This window comes from Thrips palmi, unplaced genomic scaffold, assembly GCF_012932325.1.
Source record: "Thrips palmi isolate BJ-2018 unplaced genomic scaffold, TpBJ-2018v1 HiC_scaffold_18, whole genome shotgun sequence".
NCBI lineage: Eukaryota > Metazoa > Arthropoda > Insecta > Thysanoptera > Thripidae > Thrips > Thrips palmi.
The window spans coordinates 7,705,813-7,729,938 of record NW_023144627.1 but is presented as its reverse complement, the minus strand read 5'-3'; the positions used below and the strand labels follow the sequence as shown (position 1 = coordinate 7,729,938).

The 24,126-nt window shown below is 56.4% G+C and overlaps 1 protein-coding gene across 1 annotated transcript in view; it reads left to right on the top strand.

Annotated features, from left to right (window-relative positions):
* LOC117645150 (protein Wnt-16-like) overlaps positions 1 to 24,126 on the top strand; it is a 49,475-nt gene that overhangs the window by 12,014 nt on the left and 13,335 nt on the right. The window contains exons 2-3 of the mRNA XM_034385125.1: positions 11,086 to 11,303; positions 17,754 to 18,067. Of these exons, the coding sequence (XP_034241016.1) occupies positions 11,209 to 11,303; positions 17,754 to 18,067 (409 nt within the window). The 5' untranslated portion in view covers positions 11,086 to 11,208. The remainder of the gene's footprint in view (positions 1 to 11,085; positions 11,304 to 17,753; positions 18,068 to 24,126) is intronic.

Sequence of the window (24,126 nt, the reverse complement as noted above, 5' to 3'; positions counted from 1 at the left end):
GGTCCCCGATGGTGTCCTCGAGGTCCCAGGACACGGGGAGTCCAACGCCGAGGTCGCCGACGCTCTAGGACAAGCGGTTTCCGGAGATACGAGGACGTACCACAAGGAGTCCGTCAAAGCAAATTTTTAGTGGAGGCCAAAATCATCATCGGCTCTGGCTGCGTTCCACTTTGGGTGTCCGGGACTTTTGACTTCAGCATCGTGTTAAGGTAGTGCTAGACTACCCAGGAACCGTCAGGGGTCGCCGTCGGACCAACGTTGCGCCCAGGATGCCGACGAACGTGAGGCACGCCGGAGCGCCGTGGCGTGCCGGGTGCCTAAACGATCGTCGCCACCGCTGCGGCCGCTGCCGCCGCGGCCGCTGCCGCCGGGTCCTCCGCACCCAACCGCGAGCTTGGACGACGGAGGCGACGCCGTTAGCACCGACGCCGCGACGACGTGTACGTCGACGCCACACCACTTGGCCTCTGGCATTGGCCTCCGGCTGCGCGGCCGTTCGAGCACACGGCGGCGGCGTCGGCCGTCAGGGCACTCCGCGTCGGTGCCGACGGGGCGTCGTCTCTGGCCGTCCAAGCACACGGTGGCGACGCAGGACACGCCGGCGGCATCAGCCGTCCGGGCACGCGGCAGCGTCGTCGGCCCTGGCCGTGGTGGCGTTGACAGACACGTCGGTGGCGTCGGCCCCCGTCGTCCAAGCTGTTGGTCGCGACGTAGGACACGGCGCGGCGGGGGGCGACGCGATCGTTCAGGCACCTTGCCCGCCACGTTCGTCGGCACCCACGGCGCACCGGTAGTCCGACGGCGACCCCCTGACTGGTAGCCCAGGTGCACCCTAACGCAGTGTTTAAGTCAAAAGTCCCGGACACCCAAGTGGAACGCAGCCAGAGCCGACCGAAGCGGCCGTTAGAAACACACTAACAGCCGACTAAGCACGTGGTGGCGTCGACGTACACGTCGGCGGCGTCGGTGCCAACGGCGTCGGCCTCCGTCGTCCAAGCTCGCGGTTGTGCGGAGGACCCGGCGGCAGCGGCCGCGGCGGCGGCAGCGGCCGCGGCGGCAGCGGCCGCGGCCCCGGCAGCGGCCGCAGCGGTGGCGACGATCGTTTAGGCACCCGGCACGCCACGGCGCTCCGGCGTGCCTCACGTTCGTCGGCATCCTGGGCGCACTGTGGTCCGACGGCGACCCTGACGGGTTCCTGGTTAGTCTAGCACTACTTAACACGATGCTGAAGTCAAAAGTCCCGGACACCCAAGTGGAACGCAGCCAGAGGCCGATGATGATTTTGGCCTCCAACTAAAAAGTGCTTTGACGGACTCCTTGTGGTACGTCTCGTATCTCGGAACCGCTTGTCCTAGAGCGTCGGCGACCTCGGCGTTGGACTCCCCGTGTCCTGGGGACCTTGAGGACACCATCGGGGAACACCTGGGTGGTGGCGACAACGGTGTTGAACCGTGTGGCGGCCACAGCAGCCACGTTCGTCGGAATCCTGGGCGCACGGTGGTCCGACGGCGACCTCTGACGGGTTCCTGGTAGTCTAGCACTACCTTAACACGATGCTGAAGTCAAAAGTCCCGGACAACCAAGTGGAACGCAGCAGAGGCCGATGATGATTTTGGCCTCCAACTAAAAAGTTGCTTTGACGGACTCCTTGTGGTACGTCCTCGTATGTCCGGAACCGCTTGTCCTAGAGCGTCGGCGACCTCGGCGTTGGACTCCCCGTGTCCTGGGGACCTCTAGGACACCATCGGGGACCCCCGGTCGCAAATCCGTGGACCTCGGCGTCAAGGCTTGTTTCCAGACATTATCTGGGAAATTTCCAGATATTATCTGGAAAATGTTATTCCAGACATTGTCTGGAAATGCCGTTTTTTTTTCCAGATATATATCTGGGATTTGACCATTTCCAGACATTATCTGGAAAAAAGTAGACATTTCCAGACATTGTCTGGAAAAAACGGCCATTTCCAGACAATGTCTGGAAATGGGAAAAAAAATGTCTGGAAATTTCCAGACATCGGTTTCACCGTGCACACTGTGAAACAACGCCCCAGTTTGGTGGGGAATGGTACAGAAAATGCACGGTGAAACCATCTCACAGTGGGCCAGAAGACCGGAGGAGGCGGCCAAAACTGTCGACGCGTTTTGAGCTCCAGAGTCGCTAAGTGGGTCTCGAACCGAACGTGTGACCCCACCAATGGTCCTCGTTCGCAGAGCAATCCATTGGTGGGGTCACACGTTCGGTTCGAGGCCTGCTTAGCGACTCTGGGGAGCTCAAAACGCGTCTAGGGTTTCGGCCGCCGGCAGTCAACCCCTCGCTTCGAACCATTGGTGCAATTTCACGCCGTGACGGGATCGCACCGGGACGAATATCTGGTGGCGCGGACAAGGAGACTTTGCGAGGAGGCTGCGCGCACAATGAACATAAATAGGTTTTGTGTACCGCCGTGCCGCGTGCATTGCGATCGCCGTGGGCGGTCTCTCTTGATCCTTTGTGTCGGCCGTCTGTCTTTGTCTCGCACACTGTGGCGGCGCGACGCGGCGCGACGCGTGTCTCTGTCGCACCGCCCGTACTTAGAGCGTCAGACAAAAGGCGTGAACTTCGATTCGCGCGGTTCGATTCCCTCCGCCCGCCAGCACATTTTCCACGTAACCTCCGTTTCCACGCTGGAAGTCCACCAGCGATGATCGGTGATTCGTTCGTAAAGTCCGGGACCCGGGTTCGAATCCCCCCCGCGCCGCCGCCGGACGCGCTTCAATTTTTTCTTCTTCTCCTTCATCTCTCTGCTCCATTGTGTCTTCTCCAGTAACAGGGCTCGCCACACTTGGGCCCCGTAATGGCAAACACACACACACACACACGCAGAGGGCTGTGAGCGGTGTATGGGAGAAAGGACAGCAGAAAAAGGGGAAGAGGGAAGGGAGGGGGGGGGGGGTATTGTCAGAAGCGAAGATGGCCCAGCCTCCCTATATTGTCACGGCTAGGCGCCCCTAATATGCACCATCACTGTTATAAGTGGCCGCCCTACCTGATGCATTTTTTTTTTCACGTGTGAAAACGGTGGGAGGAGCAACTGTGTAGACGCCGGTGCAACTCCAGGACAGATTAAGTTTATTTTAAAACAACATAGTCGTAGAATCACTGGCCAAATTTCGGTGACACTTTTAGATCTGACCAAAACCTCGCCTCTGCAGTGGCGAGAAGTCTGGACCTTTGGATTTGTAGTGATGACTTTGCAGCCAGCACATCCTTGGTTCACCCTAAAAGTTACGAAAATTTTGAAGTTGAAAATACCCGTTGCTGCTTCTTGCTGTGGGTTCTCTGTGCGCCTTGCGGGGGGGGGGCATCGCGGGGCATTGCGGATGGCCCAAGGCCCGAGGAGACTGATTGCAGCCCGCGCGTGTTTGTTTGCGACGCGTTTTACAGCCGTGTGCTGGGAAAGCTGGTCGGCGCACATATGTCGTGTGTGTGCGTGCGTGTGTGTGTCTGCCTGTCTGTGTGTCTGTGTGTCTGTCTGTCTGTCTGTCTGTCTGTGTGTGTGTCTGTCTGACGTGACAATGGCGTCGCATCCCCGCGTTCGCGCGTTCGTTTGCCCAGTGTTTACCTGGCGTGTCTCTTTTCGCGGCCGCTGGCTCTGCCACTGGCTGTGCCGCACAGTGGGCCAGAAGACCGGTGGAGGCGGCCAAAAAGTCTAGACGCGTTTTGAGCTCCAGAGTCGCTAATCAGGCCTCGAACCGAACGTGTGACCCCACCTACGGATTCCTCGTTCGGAGAGCAATCCATTGGTGGGGTCAGACGTTCGGTTCGAGTTCCATTCAGCGGCTCTGGAGCTCAAAACGCGTCGAGAGTTTTGGCCGCCTCCACCGGTCTTCTGGCCCACTGTGTGCCGATGGCTATGGCGGCTCGCGCGCCGTTTCGTTTGCTCGCCTTAAGTGGCGCGTACGGTTTTAGCACGGCGGCCCACCCGGCCGGATTGGAAGCGCCAACAGATCGCAGGTGCGTCACGACAGAGACACGCACACACACTCACACAGGATTTGAACCTATGACTCTCCGCTTTCAAGTCCGACGCGTTGCCGACTGCGCCACGGCGTCGTTATGTAATGAGCCCGGATTGGCGCGGTGGAGTTATGTTTCTTCGAATCGATTTGACGCGGCGGTCGCGGACAAGGCGGTCATTGTGCTGCTGCTTGACCTCGCATCGAGAGCCGCCTGCTCCACACACACACACACACAGACAGACACGCGCGCGCACACACACACACAGAAACAGTGCGTCAAGTGAATCATTTTCAAAATTCACTTCGTATTTGGCGCGCGCACGTCTTCCTTGCCGGTCTGCGGGCGTGGGAACGCCGTGGGCAGAAAGTAGTAGTAGTGTGAGGCGATGAATGGAGAGAGAGGGGGAAGTGTGTGCGCGCGCGCGCGTGTGGTGTGTGTGTGTGTGTGTGTGTGTGGTGTGTGTGTGTGTGTGTGTGTGTGTGCAACATGAACGCCGCCCTGCGGGGGAGTGGCGGCTCGGTTTGTTTCGATCTGAACTGATCTCGAGAGCTTCTTGCCTCGCAGGGTTGCGTGTGTCGGGGGCAGAGAGAGAGAGAGAGAGAGAGAGACAGAGACAGAGAGAGAGAGAGAAAGAGAGGATTATTAACCCAAGAAGAGGGGGATGGTATCACGCTAGTCTTTGTTTTCCGAGGGGGTGAGGACCAGGGCCGACCACCGGGGCAGGCCGGGGCACAGAGGGGTGCCCTGAAGGGTGCTCGGCGGCACGGCGGCCATGCCGTCGTGGCCATCAAGGAGGCCGAGAGGGGTCATCACACCTTCAATATACCGGGGGACCGCCGTCCGTCAAGGAAAACACCCACCGCGTCTTGAGCTCCAGAGTCGCTAAATGGGACTCGAACCGAACGTGTGACCCCACCAATGGATTGCTCTCCGAACGAGGAATCCATTGGCGGGGTCACACGTTCGGTTCGAGGCCTGCTTAGCGACTCTGGAGCTCAAAACGCGTCTAGAGTTTTTGGCCGCCTCCACTGGTCTTCTGGCCCACTGTGTGGGGGTAACAGTGTTACAGTGTCGCTGAATTTGTCATAGCGCTGCTTCCTCCGGGCGGAACATATTCCGGGACGAATTGCCACTGGTTTTCCTGTCCCGGCTCTTCCCCCTCCCCGTCCCCCTCCCCTCCGGGCCCGGAAACGGCAACTAAAGCCAACCCGTCCCGGGCCGTCCCGGCCGTCCGGAGAGACAGGCCCAGGAGGCTGGTTCCGAGAGACGTTTTCGTCGCTCTGTCTCTGTCGCACTCGGATGGCGTCCCGTGTGGGTGCGAGAGAGACGGAGTGACGAAGACGACTCTGGGAATCGGGCTGCGCGGTCCCTGGGGGAGGCGATAAGGCATTCGGAATCGGGACGAAACTAGCGTGAATGTAATTTGTATTGTGTGACAAGACAGCGTCCTGTCTGCCTGCCTGTCTGTTTGCCTGTCTGTTTGACTTGGTGTTGCCCTGTGTTTTCAGTGCAGGGGGCCGTAGTCGCGTCCGTTGTTGCCTTAGAAAAGGCTCGCGATGCACCGAAGTCGAAAGGGTTACCTAGGTCAGACTGACTTGTAGGCTACTTTCCTAGAGCAAAGCCTAGCCTGAGGTGACCACTGTGGCAAAAAGCTACGGAAAATTCTGTAAACAGCTTGTAGTAATTCTCCGTAGCCCCCTTATCAATATTCTCCGTAGGCTCTTACAGTATTAATACGTATTCTTACAGTATTCTCCGTAGGACCGCACAGTATTCTCCGTTGGACCTTACAGTGATCTCCGTAGGACTATACAGTCTTCCAGGTCCTACGGAGAAGACTGTGCGGACTTACAGAGAAAACTGTGCGGCCCTACGGAGAATACTGTAAGATCCTACGGAGAATATTGATAAGAGGGCTACGGAGAATCCTGGCAAAAAAATTAACAGAATTTTCCGTACCTTTTTGCCACAGTGACCGGTTACCATCATCATATCATCATCATCTCATCATCTTTATCACATCATCATCATCACATTATCAGCATCATCATCATCACTGATAGGCCACAGCAGATCTAGTCGGCAAAACAATCGGACCTTGCGTGACCTGCATTGTGGGAAGTTTTGCCTACTCGTGCGGCAACACTGGTTTGTGCCCTGGAACCGCGTTACTTGCCCTCAGCGCCCTCACCCCGCGTGACCCGGCTAGACCCTGTGGGCCCTTGCATTTGCATTCGGGACGGCTTCACTGCAACCCCTCTCTCTCTCCTCCTCTAAATTACGCGGCTCATAACCGGCGGAGGGAGAGAGACAGAGTTTGTGACGCCGATTTCTGGACGGCCTGTCACTTTTCGCGAACGCGGGCGGGCCCGGATTGACTGACGGGCAGTGGGGGCCGCTCCTGCACTGCTGTCATTTACAAACTTGGCTCTGTTTGGCTGGTTCACCCTCACCTTTTCATTAAAAAAAAATGTTTTTGTGAGGGCTTGTCCGGTCCTTGTGTCTCACCTCCTCTGTGTGCGTGTGTGTGTGTGTATGTGTGGGGTTTTCACGTAAATTGGAAAGACGTGCTATTTTAGAGGAAAGTAGGGGGACCACAGTGCTTTTAGTTGCTGCCCAGGAGAGGCCCCCCCCCCCTCCCTCCTTTTTAACATCGTTCGATTTTACGCCCCTTCACTTGCGTTAGTCTGTCAGGGCTTAACGTGGAGAGGGAGGGGCGGCCTCCTCTCTCAAGGTGCCTGTCTCTCTCGCACCCACGAGAGAGAGAGAGAGAGAGAGAGAGAGGCCTCTCGGTGGTAGGACGACCGCTTCTCCGAGCCAATAAGGTTGGGGCGGCCGAGTGTCCCTCTCTAACAATTTGGCAGTGGTCCGTCGTCTTTTGCCGTTGTTGTTTTTGCTTGTTGTTGTTTTGCTTGTTGTTGATGTTTCCATGTCAATAAACGGATGGCCATAAATGTGCAAGATGTGGCTCGGCGTCTAATCTCCGATCGAAGTCGCAGCGCGGCGCAGCAGCCTTGGCAACAACAACAACATTAACGTCAGCCCCAGCAACAACAACAAGACAGCAAGGGATGCATGTAAAACCCGATTTCACGCCGCTGTGTGCGTGCACGTGCTAGTTGCGATAGTCGTCCTAGAGGAGGGTGGTCTTGCGCGTCTTCCCCCGCGACACACTGTGTCAACGGGCGGGGGGGGGCGGGGGGGGCGGGGCGGGGCGGGGGGGGGCGTTCCTCTCCAGGATCTGGGTGACCGTGACGGGAGGCGAAGTGACAGGATGGCGACATTGGCTTGCCGTCGAATTTCATCGACTGCAACATTTTTTTTTTCGCTTTTCTTAGCGCGTCCCTATTTAGCAGGCTTCCATAAACAGGGCTGTAAAACGGCCGGACGGCACCGAGCCTCTGGCGTCCCACAGTGGGCCAGAGGACCGATGGAGGCGGCCAAAACTCTAGACGCGTTTTGATCTCCAGAGTCGCTAAGCAGGACTCGAACCGAACGTGTGCCCCCACCAATAGATTCCTCGTTCGGAGAGCAATCCATTGGTGGGGTCACACGTTCGGTTCGAGTCCCATTTAGCGACTCTGGAGCTCAAAACGCGTTGCTCGCTTCCACCGGTCTTCTGGCCCACTGTGTATCCGCGGGACCTCGTACACTCGCCTTCGGATTCGCACGCCGATCTGCCGGATTTGACGAGTCTCGAGACATCGAACGCGCTGTTCGCTGGTTCGAACACTCCGGGCGCGGAGATTTACGACAAGGTGAACTTGCGTCGCGAGGCGGAGGGATTTGCAGTGGATAGTCCGAGGAGTTTCATGTGTGAAGTTTTGGAGTAGTCCATACAAAAGGAGAGCACGAGTGTTGAGGTGGAGCTGGAGTCGAAGGTCGTTTCCACTGCTGGAAAAAAGCAAAAACAAAAAAGAAATTGACACTGCATGCAGCGGGACTCCGCGGGACTCGAACCCAAGACACTGACTTGGGGAGCAGCCTGTTCCGCGGACTTTTTTTGAACGACGGGGCCGCCTCCACCTTCTGCGTAGGTGAGAGAAGTCTATGAATGGGACGGGATGCCGCAATGGGTGGGCGTCCCTCAGCGTCAGACACCAGGGTTCAAGTCCCGGTGCCGCCAATTTTTTTCCGCTCTTTTTCCTCCCCCTCTCCCTTGGTGTCAGTGTCAGAAGCCTCTCATTGACCCAATGCCCGCCCCCATCCGAGGACCACACTGTCATCCATCGGCTGTGCGCGCTCGCACGCACGCACGCGTGCGCCGTCTCTCTCTCTCCTCTCTCTCTCTCTCTCTCTCTCTCTCTCTCTCCCACAGTCACACTCCTTTGCTCATGCGGGTGGGCTGATATCTGCCGCGAAGCGAATAGATAAACATTCGGCGGATTTGGACCAGGAGGCGAGGGGATGGGGTGCACAGTGGACCAGAAGACTGGTGGAGGCGGCCGAAATTCTGGACGCGTTTTGAGCTCCCCAGTCGTTAAATAGGACCCGAACCGAACATGATGACCCCACCAATGGATTGCTCTCCGAACGAGGAATCCATTGGTGGGGTCACACGTTCGGTTCCAGCCCTGTTTAGCAACTCTGAAGCTCTGCACGCGTCTAGAGTTTTGTTCGTCTTCTGGCCCACTGTGGGGTGGCGAGGAGGTGGCCGATTTGGATCGCCACTGATTTTTATCGCCCCGTTGCACATGCGCGGCGTGGCGCGGTGCAGTAGGGGTTGCAAGGCCAGACTGCCCGCCACCCCGAAGGGAAGGGCCCACCGCCGAGAGCGTGGCGGGGCGGGGCGGGGCGTGGCGGGGCGGGGCGGGGCGGCGGGCCGGGCGGTAGAGATCGCCAGATAACTTTCAATGTTGCACACAGGCGGCTCATTGTTCAACTCGTCCGGCCGCCCGATCATTCCGAAAGTCGATAGTTTTTCATCCGCAGCGCGTTGCGCCTGTCTGTCTGCCTGTCTGTCTGTCTGTCTGTCTGTCTGTCTGTCTGTCTGTCTGTCTGTCCAGTCAGTCAGTCAGTAAGTCAGTGGGGTGCAAACAGCGCTAAACAATAGGCACGAACAAGTGCGCCGCGACGGGCGTATTATCATAGCTGACGTGATGGGATTTCGGGGAGGGCTGGCTGCTGCAGATTGATTCCGAGAGTCGTCGCTCTGTCTCTCTCGCACTCGTGGGGCGTCCCGTACGGGTGCGAGAGAGACAGAGCGACGAGAACGGGGTGCAGGGGGTGCTGGGCGGCGGGGAGAAATCGGCGCCGCGGCCGGGAGTCGAACCCGGGTCCGCCAGGTGGGGCTTCGGAATGGCAGCAGCGGACCGATTCGTCGCTGTCTCGCTCGCGTCTGTGCGGAACGCCCCACGAGTGCGAGAGAGACAGACGACTGTCGGCCTGCAGGGTGGGCCAGGGGCGGCCAGAGCCGGGGGCGTTGCCGCGGTGCCCTCGGCTCCCTTTGAGGCCGCCCCTGGCCCCTACAGTGTATATGCGGCGTGACGCTGTGGGTGTGTTCCACGCCGTTTGACCCGCTACGGTACGGGGCCTCCATGGCCCGCACGCCGTGCGGTCACTGCCGGTCAGTCGGCACCTGCCCGCCCTCTCTCTCTCTCTCTCTCTCTCTCTCTCTCTCTCTCTCTCTCTCTCTCTCTCTCTCTCGCTCTCTCAGAGCAGCGGCCGCCACCCACTCCGGAACGAACCACTCAGCGGCAGCAGACCGCCGGCAGACCAGCCCGCCCACCAAATGTCCATCACGACCATTCAAACGTCGATGACTGCGGAAAAAAAAATTGATGAAAAACTCGTGGAAAAGCCGCGGAAATTTCGCGCGAGTTCGCGGACGAAGGGAGTGAGCAGGAAGAAGAAGAACAACAACAACAATTTGAACAGCTGGATCCGAAGTATGAGCCTGTGGGTGAGGGATGCTGTGCTGGGTGGTTGCGATGCAGCATAGGCCATTCACTGAATAACTCGTTAGCTTCGTGTGCGTGTGTGTGCGTGTGTGTGCGTGTGTGTGTGTGTGCTGCGGTGTGTGTGTGTGTGCGTGTGTGTGTGTGTGTGCGTGTGTGTGTGTGCGTGTGTGTGTGTGTGCGTGTGTGTGCGTGTGTGTGTGCGTGTGCTCCGTGCCTAATGCAGTGGCTGCGCTGCCGGGCTATGCGCGGCTGGCGCGTGTCGAATGCCCCGCAGACTGATTCCGAGAGTCGCTCTGTCTCTCTCGCACCTGTACGGGGCGCCCCACGAGTGCGAGAGAGACAGAGCGACGAAAGCGACTCTCACTCTGCCGCTGCATTCTGCTGCACCCGGCGCACCTTGAGGGGGCCGCGCTTAAACCACGTGACTCTTTTTTTTAGCTGTCTTTGTCGCTCCGTTGGGACCGCGTCTGCGAGTGCGAGAGAGACGGAGTTAGGTGTTACGTCATAATGTGGATGTCCTCGAATGGAGCCTCTTTCATGTGAAGCCGGGGGGTTGCACCATGGACACTTCCAAAGCAATGAAAAAATAAAATGAAAATCGTTGGGTGCTGAACAATGTTTTTTTTTTCAAACGTTACTCTTAGCGTAGCGATACCTAGTTTGATCACTCCCTTTTTTGTGCACACGCAGGAATCCTGCACACACACACAGACGCACAGAGACACACTCACCGACACGCGGACTGCGTACACAGGAGTTTCAGGTTTTACAGTGGCTGTGATGCGGCTTGGCTGTGCTTCGCCTTCCGTTGGCTTCGGTCTCGCCCCAAATTTACGACGAGTCTGTCTTAAGTTTGGAAACACTTGGCCGGCGTCACGTTCGAGTGCTTCGAGCCACGCGTCAGACTGAGAGTCGTTTCCGTCGCTCTGTCTCCCTCACACCCACACGGGACGCCCCATGAGTGCGAGAGAGACGGGGCGACGACTCTCGGAATCGTTCTACGGACGCGTTTTCGAGAAAAGTGGGTGCTTTTAGCCTTTCAGTGTACAGCCCGGGGCATTTGACTGAAATCTTCGAAAAATGTCCTCGACGTCCTGTGAGCCTTGAAAAAGTGTCAAGTTTCATTTCAATGTAGATGTGAACGGCGTCGTAACAGTGCCTGAAATTTTTTGTTTTTTGTTGCAGCTGGGATGGCGCAGGCCCCGGGCCTGGGGCGTTAGAGCTTGCAGCCCTTGGGGGCCCCAGCGCGCCCCCCAGCGCGCCTCGCGAGGCCCCAGGCTAGGCCCAGGCCTGGCCCAGGCCTCGGCCATGGGGCAAGCGAGGCTGGCTCTACCTCTCCCGGTGCTCCTGCTACCCCTGCTGCTGAGGGCGCCGACCACCAGTGCAGCCAACGCCAACTGGATGTGAGTGAATCTCAGACAGTCCTGCCGCTCCAGAGAGGGACAATATCTGCCTTCATTAGGGGATGCGTCATGTCTTAATGCTCTCTGGAAGTGTCTCGGAAACTGCTGGAAAATGACCACATCCCTCTCTCTCTCTCTCTCTCTCTCTCTCTCTCTCTCTCTCTCTCTCTCTCTCTCTCTCTCTCTCTCTCTCTCTCTCTCTCTCTCTTTTCTCTCTCTCTCTCTCTTCTCTCTCTCTCTCTCTCTCTCTCTCTCTCTCTCTCTCATCTCGTCTTATGACCGCGGCTATGGACTTTTCTGTCGCGCCAACGGGAGAGAAAGAACGTCTGAACACTCAAAGGCGCACAGTGTCCCTTTTTACCAACTTTTTCATCATCTCGCTGGCGACGGCGGCGGTGGTGGCAACACTGCGCAGATTAAACTCACCTGGAGACCCTTTGGTTTTACAATGGTGGCACCGGCGTTGGCTGAAGCCTCGGCTGAAGCGGGCAATGGAGGCCTTTTAAGAGGAGCTTCAACCTGATAACGTTAATAGAGGGCGCAATAAAGGTGTACCGCCCGGAGGAGTGGGGGGGGGGACGATTAAAGCTTACCGGCGCGCTGCCCGCTTCGACGAAAAAGAGGAGGAGGAGGAGGGGATTGAGGAGGAGGAAGAAGAAGAAGAGGAAGAAAAAGGGGTCTGTGAATGGGTGTCATCGCCACTCTCGCCGTAAAACACGTAAAGCCCCGCGATGACGACCGATAGCGCCACACACACACAGCGGAAACAAAGACACACACAGAGACACGCGGAAACGTACAACGTATCGAATTATTTGACGAGAAATGCGATACACCGCGCTCGACCGCAGCGAGTGTCTGCTGCCGCAAAGTCTGCACCGATTGGACAACGCGATTGAAATAACACACAGCCGGGTGACGCGCGCTTCGGGGCGAGAAATGCACGAAGGAGGAGGGGAAAAAGAAGAAGAAAAAAGAAGAAGACTAAGAAGAAGGGAAGAGGAGAAAAGAAAAAAAGGAAGAAGAAGAAAAGAAGGAAAAAGGGGAAGGGAAAAAAGAAGAAGGGAAGGAGAAAAAAAAGACTAAGAAGGGAAGTTGAAAAAAGAATGAAAGAACTAGAAGGAGGGGTTTAAGATGAAAGAGGGGAAAGAAACTAAGAAGGGAAAAAAGAAGAAGAAGGGGTAAATTGGAAAATGGGTGCCCCCAAGGGAGGCCGGCCGTGCCGCCCCCCGGCCCCCGCCCCTGGGGGACCTTCGAGGCACACACCCACCAATTTGAGCCGCACCGCCGCGCGCCCGGCCAGTCCGAACCGCTCCCAGGTACACCGTGGAAAAAAGGATAAATTGTTGAAAAAAAAAGAAGCTCCGACGGGAAGATGACGCCGAGGGTTTCTCCCGCCGGCAGGCGCCAGCTGAAAGAAAGATGGTGGAATCCGAATTTTACTTGGAATGATCGGTCGGATTAGCGGGTAAAAAGGAAAAAGAATCATCGCTTGACAAGATTCTTCGCCGCCTTGCGCAGCGCGTGCGGCTCGCCAGCGAAATGGCAGAGGACAACAGGTGGGCCCGGGGCCTCCTTTGTTTTACGGGGGTCTCGGCCCTCGGCGCGGCACGGGTTCAAATCCCCGGCCACGACTTTTTCCCCCCGGTCGGTGGAAGGCGGTACCAGGGCATGCACTCGGCACGAGAGTATTAGATTACCATATGCAGGTGTGAGGGGGCGGGGCGTGCGGCGTGGGGCCTCTGAGGACGATACGTCTTTGATAAGCGCCTCCGCGTGGCCCCGCAACAACAACAACAACAACAACAACATGGTGGACTCGTGACGCGAGGTCCCCGATGACCAGACTGGCGTCCGGATTCGGACTCACCCCCGATGGCCCGAGTCAGGCCGTCAGGTCGCTGGAGAGCCTCGGCGTTATTGTAAAAGCCCAGTCGGACTGCCGCCCACGCGATGTGGCCGATGCAACCCGGTCCTTGCTGTCTCACTGCAGACGGACAGACAGACAGACTGACACACGGGACACAGTGAAGGGCGTAACTAGGGCGTCTCAGGGCGTCGGCAGGGCGGGTCCCTTCCAGATGCCTCTCTCTCTCTCTCTCTCTCTCTCTCTCTCTCTCTCTCTCTCTCTCTCTCTCTCTCTCTCTCTCTCTCTCCCACGCCTCGCCCTGCCATTCATCGGGCTGTTTATGACCGAAGACAGCGAATAGATTCGTCATGCGTGGGAACACGCCCAAAAGCACTCACTTCGAAAAAAATTGCTCACCAAACGTCGCTTGAAATTTAAAAAAAAATAATTGCGCGTTAAAAATGCTTTTTTTTTAATTTATTTTTTCTGCAGAGAAGGTTGTTGCTTGCAGAGTAGCGCCAAATGGGAAACAGTTCTTCTCCGCCGGGCAGTTGTCTCGCACGCCAGATGGAGGGCCTAGGTGGTCCGGGCGATTGGTCTGGGCTGTAGACCACCGTGCCGTGGAGCCCTTCTGGCAAACCCCCCGCGGAGCCGCTCGGACTCACAATGGTTGAGATTACTTCCTCATTTTCGGTCTGATGACGTGCTGCCGACACGAAGACACAACGCACCCAAAAAAAAGGAAAAGTTAGAAAAAAAGAGCGCTCTAGGAAGCGATTCGAGGAAGTTCGGGTTCGAGTATCAGCAACGGCAGCAGCAAATTTTGTCACAGCGTCAAAATTATTTCACTTTCAGAGAAACGTTTCGAAACAATGGAAAATGCCACTACACCTGAAGCCCAACAATTTTTTTAAAATCTAGTTTGCCGATTTTTGCGCAGGAGACGAGTCGGTCCCAGACAAGTGTCCATCCAAACTGGCGCGAAGTTGTTTCGACAAACATGGCCAACAATTACTGGATGGTCGGAAACCCAATTAAGCAGCCTTTACCGGGAAAGTTGTCTCGCGGAGCCGACTTGCGTTTTGCATATTTCAAGGCGACCGTCCCGGGTTCGAGACCCGGCCGTCACTCATTGCTAATGAATGCATTAGGTGACTTCCCCACGCCCCTTTCTGGCCGATTGGTTGATTCAACTCGGAAAAGAGAAATCGTGTGAGCTCTTTCAATTTCCAACAGGCCTTTCGACAAATCGTGGCACACTCAAAAATTATTGTCACTCTGTATCGTGCTTGCGCTATTTCCCTCGTATTATGGGAAATTTCTTCGTAAGACATTTAGAGTGCACTCAAAATTTGTTGACACTCTACGGAAAAATCATCCCAGCCATTATACTGATTTACATAGGCGTGTCGTCAAATGGTTTGATTACATTCTTGTTAAGAAAATTAGCCTCGAAATTATTGTCACTAAGTGACAGCCAGAATTTTCCCAGTGTGCAACCGGCCGAAGAAATTCCCTGGACGTTTTCGCTGTCAGAGTCTCCCCCAGTTACACGCGTCAGTCCGTCACCTCGTCTCTCTCTCTCTCTCTCTCTCCTCTCTCTCTCTCTCTCTCTCTCTCTCTCTCTCTCTCTCTCTCTCTCTGCCCTCAAACGGGTTGGCGACGTTTGATATTCACGGATCGGTGGAAGGCAGACTGGTATTTATGATCCGAAGCCGAAGAAAAATAAAGCTCTAGTATTTAATAAATAGGTTATGTCTCTGGACCCTAAACATGTCAGACGCAGGCTGGACTGGAGAGAGAGAGAGAGAGAGAGAGAGAGAGAGAGAGAGAGAGAGAGAGAGAGAGCGAGAGAGAGTCCTTTCTTTCTATCCACAGATGTGCCTCTCGGATTAGGCCTAAATCAAGACTCGGCTCACTGGCTCCCTGCGTCTCCTCTCTCTCTCTCACACACACACACACACGCTCGCTCTGGATTACCTCCCAAGACCCCATCCACCCGATTGGTGATATCTTTGCCCGGGTAGTATTGACAGGCGATATTTGACTCCCGGTGATTTGCGCGACGGTAAAGGACGCTGTCTCTCTCGCACCCCCGGTGATTTGCGCCGCGGTGAAAGATGCCCTCTCTCTCGCACCGCCGCCATCCCTGGGGGATATTGGCCGTCCGGTACAGGCCATGAGGCGCCATGAGGCCCGCGCGTGTTACCAATGCATTTCCCAACTTTTGGCCGACAAGTTTATTCCTTCGAACAAGGGGTGCGTGGAGGGGGAGGGGGAAGGTTGGGAAAGTACTCGCAGCTCACAGTGGATTTGCCAGAAGACCGGTGGGGGCGGCAAAAACTCCAGACGCGTTTTGAGCTCCAGAGTCGCTAAACGGGACTCGAACCGAGCGTGTGACCCCACCAATGGATTCCTCGTTCGGACAGCAACCCATGGGTGGGGTCACACGTTCGGTTCGAGTCCCATTTAGCGGCGCTGGAGCTCAAAACGCGTCCGGGATTTTGACCGCCTCCACCGGTCTTCTGGCCCACTGTGCAGCTGCTGCATCGCTCTTCTGCTTGATCAAGGCTCTGCCTGTTTTTCTGGTATGGCCGCCTCAGGGGGATACACTGGGGGGCCAAAGCAGCGCCTCCCTGTTTGCTTTGTTTTTGCATTGCAGTTTGCATATCCTTACAGTGTCGGGGTGGTCCTCGGCCGGGCGAGTCCTCGGAGGTGTTCGCGTGTGCCCGTGGAAATTGCTGCAGTAGCGCCAACGTCTGCAGATGGAAACAATTACCGCTAACCACCAACGCCACGGCAACAAAACGACCACGCGGAAACACAGCAAAATGAAATGAAGATTTTTTTTTTGGTTGCAGCTTATACTGTGACCTCCAGGCCGATTCGGCCCAGTATTTGTTTCTCTGTCTTTCGGAACGGCGTCCGGCCGGCCGTCTCCGTCCCACACTCTCCATTGCCAGTTTCCTCTCTCTCTTTCCCGTTCCTCCCGCCCCCTAATTTAACCCTTTTAAGGGCAATTTATCCCGTATCTTGCCGCGCTTCCCATCACTGAAGGGCACCGCAGGGCTTGCGGCCGGCCGGCCGGACAGACGGGCAGGCAGACAGACCGCGCATTTGCAACCTCCATTCATGCCGAGACGTTGACGCTCCGAGCGTCTTCCTGCCGTCGCACAGTGGGCCAGAAGACCGGTGGAGGCGGACGCGTTTTGAGCTCCAGAGTCGCTAAACAGGACTCGAATCGAACGTGTGACCCCACCGATGGATTCGTCGTTCGGAGAGCAATCCATCGGTGGGGTCACACGTTCGGGTCGAGGCCTATTTAGCAACTTTGGTGCTCAAAACGCGTCTAGAGTTTTGTCCGCCCCCACCGCCCACTGTGCCATGGACTGCAAGTGCGCCGGCGAGTGCGAGTGCGACAGAGACAGACGCGGCGGGCAGTCCCGCGCGACACCCGTGTGCTCGTGTTGCCTACCCGCGCGGCGCTCCACTGTAAGACTTGGCTCCCCCGTTACGTCATTCATGGACGGGTCGGTCCTGAAATATGAAGACCCGTGACTCTGTGGAAGGAGTCGTCGGTATCCATGACAACCCGGGACCCCCTGTGTCCGATACCGGAATGAACCCCATAAAGCCTGGAAGGGAGTGTCTGTCTCCTGTCTGTCTGTCTGTCTGTCTGTCCGTCCGTCTGACTGAAAGTCCTCCCCCGCCGAAAACAGAGACCAGACGCAAGAAATACCCTCTTCTTCGATCGGGCTGGCGGCGGGGCGGGCGGCTGCTGGCTTCGGTATGAAAAATTGCTGTGGAGGATGACAAACCCTCTGCCGGCTGCGGCGTGGCTGCGGTTGGCCGCGGCGGCGGCCCCCGGACGCTGCCTCCCTCTTTAAATGTATTTTTCAACATCGGAGTCGGAGTATGAATTATGAATCAGGATATTAATTGAATACGGAAGGGATGGCGGTCCCTGGCAGAGCGAGAGACGAGGGTTGGCTCTAGTTGCGTCTCATCGTGCGTGGCTCGGCTCTTGTTGTTGTTGTTGTTGTTGTTGTTGTCTGTTGCGACCTGGAAACGAAGCAAGGCTCGCTTATTACTCGCCGTGACACTTTCTACTTTATGTCAACTGTTTTTGACTCAGCGGTGTAAATGTATCAGCCTGCACTCTAAATGTCTCACAGTGCATTCGGCGCAAGCATAATACGAATATTCCTTCGCATTACGAAGAAAACCCACTTTCTTATTATGCTTGCGCCATTTCCTTTGTGTTATGGGAAATTTCTTCGTAAGACATTGAGAGTCTGCTCTCGCTACTGTCGTGGGCATGGTCCTCCTAAGGACCCCAACCCGTCCAAGTTACGGATGTGAAGCCACCCCAAGGCTGCTAGTTGGAACCCCTAACTTGAAACTTGAAACTCGCAAACCAAGGCCTTTGACCAAACTGTACACAGAGCCTCGCACATTTTGCGAGTAATAGCTCAAGTATTGATACATCATCATCATCATCATCAACGCTGCCAGGCCTATGCAGACCTTTCGCGGTCCCGCTTGACCTAAAAGGTCCGGAAATTGTTTCGTGATGCAACGTGTGTTGTTGTTGTCGGCAGGTACCTGGGGCTGGTCGGCGTGCCGCCGCCGCTGCAGCAGGCCGCCCCCAGCGGCGGCTCCGGCGAGGGCGAGGGCCTGGACGTGATCCTGGACGACCCCGAGCTGGCCGAGGCGCGCGCCGTGTGCGGCTCGCTGCCCGGCCTCATCGGGGCGCAGACCAACGTGTGCATGGAGCACCCCTCGGCCATCAAGTCCATCGCCGAGGGCGCGCGCAGGGGCATCCAGGAGTGCCAGTTCCAGTTCCGGCACGAGCGCTGGAACTGCTCCACCAACGAGCACGAGCAGAGCGTCTTCGGGTACATCCTGGAGCGGGGTGAGTTGCACACTTTAAGCCTTACGAAAGTTACATATTTTCAGCATACATGCTCGGCATACATAGTGCAGACTAATTTACTTTGTTTACGAAGAAATAGTAGTTCGTAAATTGCGAAGTGTTTTCTTGATAAGCTCATGTATGCTTGAAATACTTTGTTAGCTGCTTTTCTTTGTAAGGCCTAAAATAGTTTGTAAGGTTTTCTCAGAGTGGAGTCCTGGAGTCCGCAGTGTGGGCGCACTGTCAGAAACAATTCCAGCGCGGGGCTTCTTTAGCAACCCTTTTGCCTCGAGACTCACCCCTTACCCCCCCCCCTCCCTCCGCCTCTCTCGCGCGTGCCCTGGACGTGTTTGCCTAAAGAAACGAATTCACCTGGAGGGGGCTCTTTTAAACATTCGGAGCCACTGATTATTCACCCTTCTACTTCACACACAGGTGTGGTGAGTGTGTGTGTGCACACACACACACAGACACGCACAGACACACGCACACTCACACACAGAGCGCGTCTTCTTCAAACGCGCCCGCGATTCCCATAGCCAGCCACAGCCACCAGCGTCCGCGCCAGGAGATAACGACGAAGCGCCCGGAGCCCTGGAGACACCTGCACACACACACACACACACACACACACACACACACGCCGTTCTGGCGGCAAAGAGAGAGGAAACTGGAAAAAGGGGCCACGGGGTGGCGAGGCTGTCCCCCCCCCCCATTCGCTTACTCCGTGCCTAATCTCCCTGTTTCGTGCCGCGAAAACCTTCGCGTCCAACCAAAGCCCCCACAGCACTGCTATGGCACTGCCATGGCGCCGGTATGGATTCAGATTCGCATTGGAGTGGTCGCCAATTGCAATCCGCGCTGTGTGTGTGTGTGTGTGTGTGTGTGTGTGTGTGTGTGTGTGTGTGTCTGTGTCTGTGTTTGGAGTCATGCGGGGCTCGACGGTGTAATGGACAAGAACCGGTAAAACGAACAAGTCTTAATACCGTCCAGATCGGCCGCGCGCCAGACAGGAGGGAGGGAGAGAGAGAGAGAGAGAGAGAGAGAGAGAGAGAGAGAGAGGGCAGGCGTGCCTGCGTTTTATTTGATTTACGCCTCGCCGCGTGCACGACTCGCTCCGCCAAACATCAGCCCAGCCGGACAATTTAATAAGAATCGATTGGGGATAAAGTTATTTCGATGCGACCGATAACGTCTGTCCGTCTGTCCGCCCGCCTGTCCGTCGCGCTGTACCCCGCGTGTTTTGCCGCCAAGCACCAGAAGATGAGGATGGAGCGGGCCAGCGCACAGTGGGCCAGAAGACCGGCGGAGGCGGTCGACATCCCGAACGCGTTTTGAGCTCCAGAGTCGCTGCATGGGACTGGAAGCGAACGTGTGACCCCACCAATGGATTGCTCTCCGAACGAGGAATCCACTGGTGGGGTTACACGTTCGGTTCGAGCCCCGTTTAGCGACTCTGGAGCTCAAAATCGCGTCTAGAGTTTCGGCCGCCGACACCGGTCTTCTGGCCCACTGTGCAGCGGTCTCTCTCGCACCCGCACGGGACGCCCCCTGAGTGCGAGAGAGACAGAGCGACGGAAGCGACTCTCGGAATGCTGCGAGGGAGTGAGAGAGACGGGCCGACAAAGGGGCCGACAATGAAGGAGGAGTCCGAGTGAGTACAGTGTGGGGGCCGCCCCGGAGGGTCCCGGCCGGCCCGTCGCTCCGTCTCTCTCGCTCGCACTCGTGGGGCGCCCCGTGCAGGTGCGAGAGAGACAGAGCGACGACTTTCGGAATCGGTCTGGAGAGGAGAGGGTCCCGCGGGTTGATGCTGCACCGGCCGGCAAGCCCGGCACTGCCTGGCACTGCCTGGCACCGCCCGCACGCACGAATGGTGGAGACGGGATTCATTCTTGGATTCATTTCGGTCGTGCGCGCTGCATCAGTGCCCTGGCATTCATTCATTCATTCATTCATTCATTCATTCATTCATTCATTCATTCATTCATTCATTCATTCATTCATTCATTCATTCATTCATTCATTCATTCATTCATTCATTCATTCATTCATTCATTCATTCATTCATTCATTCATTCATTCATTCAACCGCCCACTCGAAACAAAAAGAAAAGCCGAAAGCCAATTTTAGGTTGCTGCTTTTTCTTTTCTCGGTCCCCTGCTCGGTGCCGTCTGGGTGAACGCGAAGGTGAGCGCGAAACGGTGAAATTAATGTTTTGGGTCGCGGCGTTGTCAGCCGCTCATATTTCGGGCGCGGCTCGCCCCTCCTCCTCCTGCTCGTCGTGCTCGTCGTCTTGCTGCTGAGAATGAATGAATGGACCAGGAAAATCTGAGGCGGTTAATTTAGAGGGCCCCTTCTCGTCACACCCAGGCGGGGCCCTCGGTCCGCAGTGTGGCTGCGCCCGGCCCACAGTGGGCCAGAAGACCGGTGGAGGCGGCCAAAACTCTAGGCGCGTTTTGAGCCCCAGAGTCGCTGAATGGGACTCGAACCGAACGTGTGACCCCACCAATGGATTCCTCGTTCGGGGAGCAATCCATTGGTGGTGTCACAGGTTCGGTTCGAGTCACGTTTAGCGACTCTGGAGCTCAAAACGCGTCTAGCGTTTTGGCCGCCTCCACCGGTCTTCTGCTGGCCCACTGTGCGGCCTCTGGCAGCAGCCTGATTCCGAGAGTCATCGCTCTGTCTCTCTCGCTCTCATGGGGTGTCCCTTGCAGGTGCGAGAGAGACAGAGCGACGAAAACGACGACTCTCGGATTTGGCGTTCAGGCCTCCACCACCCGCATGGCGGACTTCCTGACGTCAGCAGGTTGCACACAGTCGCTGCTACGGCCAACCCCCTCCCCCTCCCCTCCTTCCCCCGGCCGCGGTGGCCTGGCAAATTGCTCGAACACCTCAGACCAAAAGCACCCCTCCCCCTGGCGAACAAAAACACATCATGACCGCAAAAAGCTTCACAATGCATTTTTTTTCTCCGGCTAATTGTTTTCAAACGCTTTTCCGTGTTTTCCTCTCCCTTTTTTAGAGCAATTGGCGCGTTGGGTGCTGCTGCCCGTCTGCCAGTGTAGGCGCCCCCCGGCCCGCCTCGCTCCACCACTGGAAAGAAGGGTGATACTGGAAATGCACCAGTCTTTGTCGCTAGTCATTTCTACGGCAGATGAGCTTGCTTGTTACTCATGCCCTGGCTGCCTGCCTTCCCTCTCAGCCCCAGTCCTCTTTCTCTCTCTCTCTCTCTCTCTCTCTCTCTCTCTCTCTCTCTCTCTCTCTCTTGCAGCCGCCACAGTCTCCGTTCCTTGCCTCTTCGTTGCAGAGGAAATCTTTTCCTTGTCGAGAGAGAAATCCCCCCCCCCTTCCCCATCTCTCTCTTTCTCCAGAACACTCCTCCCTTCCCCTCTCTCCCTCCCACATTTACATTCCAATAGGATGCTCCGTGTGGCCCCGGGTAGCCTGAGGCCACTGCTAATGATTCCATTTACAACACTCTGCCTCTCTCGCGCCCCTGGCGGTCTCCTGGCCGTGGCCACAGGTGGGCAGCTTTGTGGGATTTTGCACTGTACTTATTCTGTACTCACGCAACACACGCGAGACGCAAAGACACACACACACAATAAAACACACACACACACACTTTGGCACCGGCATGAACGAACCCAACATTTCGCCCCTTCATCTTTTTTTCTCGCCTCTCTCTCTCTCTCTCTCTCTCTCTCTCTCTCTCTCTCTCTCTCTCTCTCTCTCTCTGGCGTGGGCGGCGTGCGGGCCGTGCGGGCTGCGCGGGCTTTTTGCCAGCGGACAATCCCTAATGTGTCTTGATAATCGCCCGGGCGTTCGAGGCGAGGGCGGGAAAGGGTGAAAACCCGGGAGAAACCGCACTCTGTGTGTGTGTGTGTGTGTGTGTGCGCGCGCGCGCGCGCGCGCGTGCGTGTCCGTGCGTGCGTGTAGAGATCGGCCTGTCGTCGACGGGGTGGTTGGAGAGACAGAGAGCCTCTAAAAAGCTAGAATATTTTTAAAAATCTTCAAGGAAAAGTATTTATTAAAAATTGGAACATGATGGCAGATGATACGGTCTGGTCTGAATCAAAGAAAAAATAAGTGTGTGACAAGATTATTTTGTTACAGTGGAGACCGTTGAAAAGGATATGCCCTAGCTAGATTTAAAAAGGTGATGCGATGTTGGAACTTCTGTGACGCTACTCTGTCGGTTTGTGACGCGATTCGGGATCTCTGTACTGTGATGAAAATGGTGCTCGTGACGCGGTTTTGAACCTCCGACTCACGGGTGAGAGGTCGGCGTCGCTGCGCGCTCGGCCACGCTGCCTTGCGGCTTATCGCACGGCACGCCACTCCGCCGGGTACTACGTTTCCAGAGCAGTCCCCCCGAGCAGAGCGCTGGCTGTTGTTACATTTTCCCGACGGCCCTGCGAGTTTGCTGCACATTTTACGGTGACGTTTATCTGATGCGTCACCGGGCACCGGCCGGGTACTGCCTCAGACTCGGCCACGGCCATGGCCTGCTCTGGCTTCTCGGTGAGAGGTTCCAGAGCTTCCAGGGGTTCCAGACGTTTCAGTGGTTCCAAGGTTTCAACTGCTTCCAGCGAGCTTTCAGGGAGCTTCCAGCGAGCTTTCAGGGAGCTACCAGCGAGCTTTCAGGGAGCTTCCAGCGAGATTTCAGGGAGCTTCCAGTAAGCTTTGATGGAGCTTTCTCGGAGCTTTCAGGGAGCTTCCAGCGAGCTTTCAGGGAGCCTTCAGGGAGCCTTCAGGGAGCTTTCAGGGAGCTTTCAGGGAGCTTGCAAGGAGCTTGGAGGGAGCTTTCAGGGAGCTTGCAAGGAGCTTGCAGGGAGCTTTCTGGGAGCTTGCAAGGAGCTTGCAGGGAGCTTCCAGCGAGCTTCCAGAAGTTCCGGAGACGTGCGCCAGGGCCGCCAGGGGTCGCCCCGATCAGTGTCACATTGCACTGGCTCCAAGTCCCGAACGCCTCTCCGTATGCATAATCCGATCATAAAACGGTCGGACGGGCCCGGCACATCAGCGACAGGACCGGAGTGCGGGAGAGAGAGAGAGAGAGAGAGAGAGAGAGAGAGAGAGAGAGAGAGAGAGAGAGAGAGACAGACAGACAGACAGAGACAGAGATCAAAAATCAAAAATAAGAAAACCTTTTGCTCTCCCCCCCCTTCCTTCAAAAAAAATGCGGGTCATTTAGTGTGCGGTTTCTTGGGTCGCAACTCTGTCGTCGTGTGATACTGCGAGAGGGGGAGGGGGGACTTAGCTAATGTCCTCAAATTAGCAAACAGCTAACACGCAACCAATAGGCGGGCCGGCACTCAGCTGGCCGCCCCTGCGTGACTGCGGTGTGTGTGTGTGTGTGTGTGTGTGAGAGAGAGAGAGAGTGTGTGTGTGTGTGTGTGTGTCGCGTGTGTTTGTTTGCCAGTGTTGTTCGTACACATGGAGATGACATTTTGCATCAAGTGATTGCGGCCCAATTACAAATTCAAATCGAAGCGCGCGCGCACGCACACAGAGACCCGCGAACTGAGGCACGCGGTCACACACACACACATACACACACACACACAACGGTTGACAGGGGTATGTGCGCTCCGACATCGCACTGATATGTGCTCGCAGTCTGGCCTGTTTTCGCTTTGAACGCGGCTTCCTTTCTGATGCCGTACCTGCCCGTGACTCTTGCTGCTGCTGGCTTGATTAAGACTTTTTGGGGTCGTTTTTGTGTGCCGCGTATTACGCCCGTCAGCCCCGTCCTTTCGATACCCTGCGAAATTAACAACAACCAGCGAGGAACGTTACCGAAAATATCGAGAGCGCCCCCCCCCCTCTCTCTCTCTCTCTCTCTCTCTCTATGTCTCTCTCTCTCTTTCTCTCTCTCTCTCTCCCACACATACACACACCTGGATAGTGTCCCCCTTTCCGCCGGGCTAGACTGCACACAACAAATGGGGCTTCAATTTTTCATTCCGGTCGTAAAAATCAGGCATTCTTGCTGGGGTCCCCCGGAGGTGTCTACTTAGCGTCGCCGGGACTTCGGGGCGTGGACGCGACGCAGGAT